Genomic DNA, 3,679 nt, shown 5'->3' with positions numbered 1-3,679 from the left:
AGTAAGCTTACAGTTAATGATTGCAATGCGTATACTTCGTTGTACTACAGTACAGTACTTCGTAGTACAGAACAGTACCTGGTACTGCAAAAGGACGATATTTGACACTTTATATTCTGCAGTACAGTACATGGTACTGATACAGTATTAGTACTTCTATTCACAGTTAATAGTACCGTACAACTACTAAGTAGTAGTACTACTACTTAACAGGTATTAATAGTACAGCAAATAAGTACTAACGTAGATGGCCAGTTTATGGTGCACTTGAAAGAGAATTCGTTGTAGAATGCAGCTTACTCGTCTCCCAGGACCGGGATTTCAATTCTGAAAAGTGCCGCATGAAGCCGAAAGGTTGTGCATTCTTCTGATTATTTAATCGGCTTGAATAGACTTCCGCTTAGCGTTCATTTACTTCGATTCCACTCAAGTCAAGGCAAAATAGGAGGGACGGTTTATGGTGCACTGTTTAAGCTTAAAATATGTATGCTGTTTTTGCTTATTTTTTAGTTATTTCATTTTTCTAGTGATTCAATTGGCTACTCCAAAAATTAAGCAATTTCACTGGCCAATTTGAAAGCACCTTCAACTGTCTCGTGCACCATAAACTGGCCATCTACGTTATGATGATTGATTTTCACTGTGTTTCCTCATAATTTTATCAAGCTACGTAGTATATCTGATTTATAGGAGAATTATCCATAGACAAAGGTTTGTACAAATGCAGTAGCCCATTCGGCGATATCGTAAACAATCATTGATTTGCCGAACGTCTTGCCGTCTTGCCCGATAAGATGCCAGAATTGATATGATTGGAAAATACAATTTCCGCAGCAATGAAACCCTTGGTTAGTTGATATTATACGGGAAATTTTGAAATAGATTTTCAACCTTATTCATAGGCACGTTGAGCGCACGATACATATTGGCTTTTATAAATAGATATTTGTATCGTTTGCTCGAAGCATTTCCAATACAATAATCAGATCTATATTTCGTCGTATCAATGATCACTGTTTGGAGTGGCCATCATTACGATTTTATTACTTCTATTCCAAACATTTTAATTCCCTTCTATCTCAATCTAACTAACAGTGGTCGACAGCGTGGTGGGGTCTTTCCCCATATAAATTGCAAAACAAATGCTAAAAATAAATGTCAGGTGTGGAAATGAAGCTCCCAGCCTGAGCTATGAATTCAAATTCATTTGACACTCCGAATGACGATATTCTCGACAACTCGATCGATGAAAGTTCAAAATAGAGGCTAAAATAACTTTAAGACCGTATAACTCTTCACATTCTATAAATACCTACCTAGCCCAGTCATAAAATTACCGAGAGGTTCAACATTACTAACACATACCATGAATTACAACGCAATTCTTTACCACAGCCAAGCTGATCCAACCATGCCCACAGCCGCCGAAGAACTGAGTAACATCAACCGCGCCATTGCGAGCCCTCACTCAATTTGGTGAATTATACTGTGTTTGAAAGGGAATTGCATGAATTTTCGCAAAAGATTGGTTTATACTCCGCGCTTAAAGCAATGGTAAACCAATGAAATATTATAAATATTGGATATTGAGAGAAATCGAAGAATTACAGCCAATAAAATGCAAATGTTGCGAGTAATTTGGAATATGCGAATTTTGAAATGTCGGCAGCATAGATACAGTAACCTGGAACAGAGGAAGTACAAGCGTTTTACAGTAAGTCACCAGTTCAGAAACCGATAGTTATTATAAATGGGAGTCTCCATTGCAAAGGACTCGTGCACACAGTAGGCATGATTACATCTGACCAGTGTACGAGTCACTTCATCATCAATCGACTTTCAGGGGGTACGACAGGGTATACAATCAAAAATGCTCGTATATCGAAATTGACTCGGGTATTGCTCAAAATCAAGTCACTGATCAAAAACAAGGATGTGGACGAATTTTAATGAAAGGTTTTATGTATACTTGATCTTTGTATTGGTGAGGACGTGATCAACCTTTTCATGGCGAGCCTGGTGCAATTTACGCCAAGATTTGCCTTTTTGAACAGTCACTTCTTCGAGAGCATGACGAACGATCCAAGTCTCGAACAAGCCAACCGAATCCTAAGAAGGTCATCCTACGGCGTGCAAACGCGATGTGTGATCTTTCCCATCTTTGTTCCTGGTCACTGGATGCTTGGTATCCTCGATTTTACCCACCAGTGTTACGTCTTCTACGACTCGTTGCACAGTCCCCGTCCGACAGTCCTGACGACCTTGCAACGCTTTGTCGATACCCTGGATGGGCGTCAAGGTCAATTACACGGCATGGAGATTCCTGGACCCCAACAACATAACGGCTACGATTGCGGAGTCTTCGTTTGTATTGCTGCAAAGCAATTCATTCAGACCTACAGCGCTGGCCCTTTTGAGCATGACGACATGGCAGTTTGGCGATTGCACATCCTCAACTGCATTGCTCACTTACTGCCATTGGCGCCCCGGCTTTAACCTTGCATAGATGTAGATGTTACACGAGAAAACAACGAGAAACCCCATAAAATAAGTAGATATTGCATGCGAAAAAATAATAAAGACTAGAAAAAGGACGCATTGTAAACTTTCCTAAGCAGACATTCGCTTCGTACTCCTGTAAGTGTCGAATTCTAGCACGCGTACACGACAAGTGCACTTTCAAGAGTGATGTATATTGTCTCCGAGGAACGTGTATAACAAGACCGTTTGGTCCAAATAAGTGAATAACGTTCTAGGCAATGCAACGGTAGTGTCGATGGAATATAAAGGCTCTCATAAGCACACAAGTTGTTTCGTTCGCAGTCTCCTCTACGATAGCCCATGGTGGTACCTACGGTCATGCATGTACTCATTAGTGTGGTATCTGTTCCAGCTATGACATTGTAGCTACAATTCCATGTAGCTGCGACCGTGCAGCTACAGCCCCAGGCGTTACAAACAAAATCCTGACTACAATTAATGTAGCTACGACCTTGTATGTACCCCTCAGAGTGGTAGCTAGGACGTTGTAGCTACACGTCAATTTAGCTTCGATCTTGCAGCTACAGGTTACTGTTGTAGCTACGGTATGGCATTGCAGCTACAATTCCATGTAGCTGCAACCATGCAGCTACAATTCCATGTAGCTGCAACCATGCAGCTACAGCCCGAGGTGTTACAAACGAAATGAGACAACCGTCAAAATGAGTCATAATAATCAATGCATACTTTAATCAAGTTCAACGTACCTGTCAAGATACGTCACATTGAGCAATCTCAAGATATTCAATGTACTATTTAAAAATACATCATAATAATCCTTCAAGATGTGTGCAGTTGAATAGTACACGTAGTATTCTGTCAGTATACGTGCAGTACATTCTACGTAAGTACTACGTAGTACGTAGTTCTAGTTTATGTTAACCAAGTGAAGTAACATTCAAAACAGGATACTCTACCATACGAAATCGATAGAGGAATTTGGCTATACTACAAAGTCGTGCGCACTAAAATCATAGAGTAATTGGACGATTCACAGGGAGACAGCGCCCAAAGCGTAAGCGGTATACAATTCGCAGTCTCTCTGCGTTGGGGTATTCGCAGTCTCTCTGCGTTGGGGTGAAGATTTCGGATCATGTATGTTGTTGTCGTTGTCGATGTTTTCGATTGTGCGCAATAC

At 40.7% G+C, this 3,679-nt stretch overlaps 1 protein-coding gene across 1 annotated transcript; it reads left to right on the top strand.

The window, feature by feature from the left end:
- Window positions 1-2,070: 2,070 nt before the first annotated feature.
- H257_16029 (hypothetical protein) lies at window positions 2,071-2,496 on the top strand (the record flags this gene model as incomplete). Its single annotated transcript, XM_009844350.1, has 1 exon — window positions 2,071-2,496. The coding sequence occupies one exon, from the start codon at window positions 2,071-2,073 to the stop codon at window positions 2,494-2,496; it is 426 nt and encodes a 141-aa protein (XP_009842652.1).
- Window positions 2,497-3,679: the final 1,183 nt, after the last annotated feature.

Source organism: Aphanomyces astaci (genome assembly GCF_000520075.1).
Source record: "Aphanomyces astaci strain APO3 unplaced genomic scaffold supercont1.78, whole genome shotgun sequence".
Classification (NCBI taxonomy): domain Eukaryota; phylum Oomycota; class Saprolegniomycetes; order Saprolegniales; family Verrucalvaceae; genus Aphanomyces; species Aphanomyces astaci.
The sequence above is the reverse complement of the archived record's forward strand: the minus strand, read 5'-3'. Positions and strand labels throughout refer to the sequence as shown.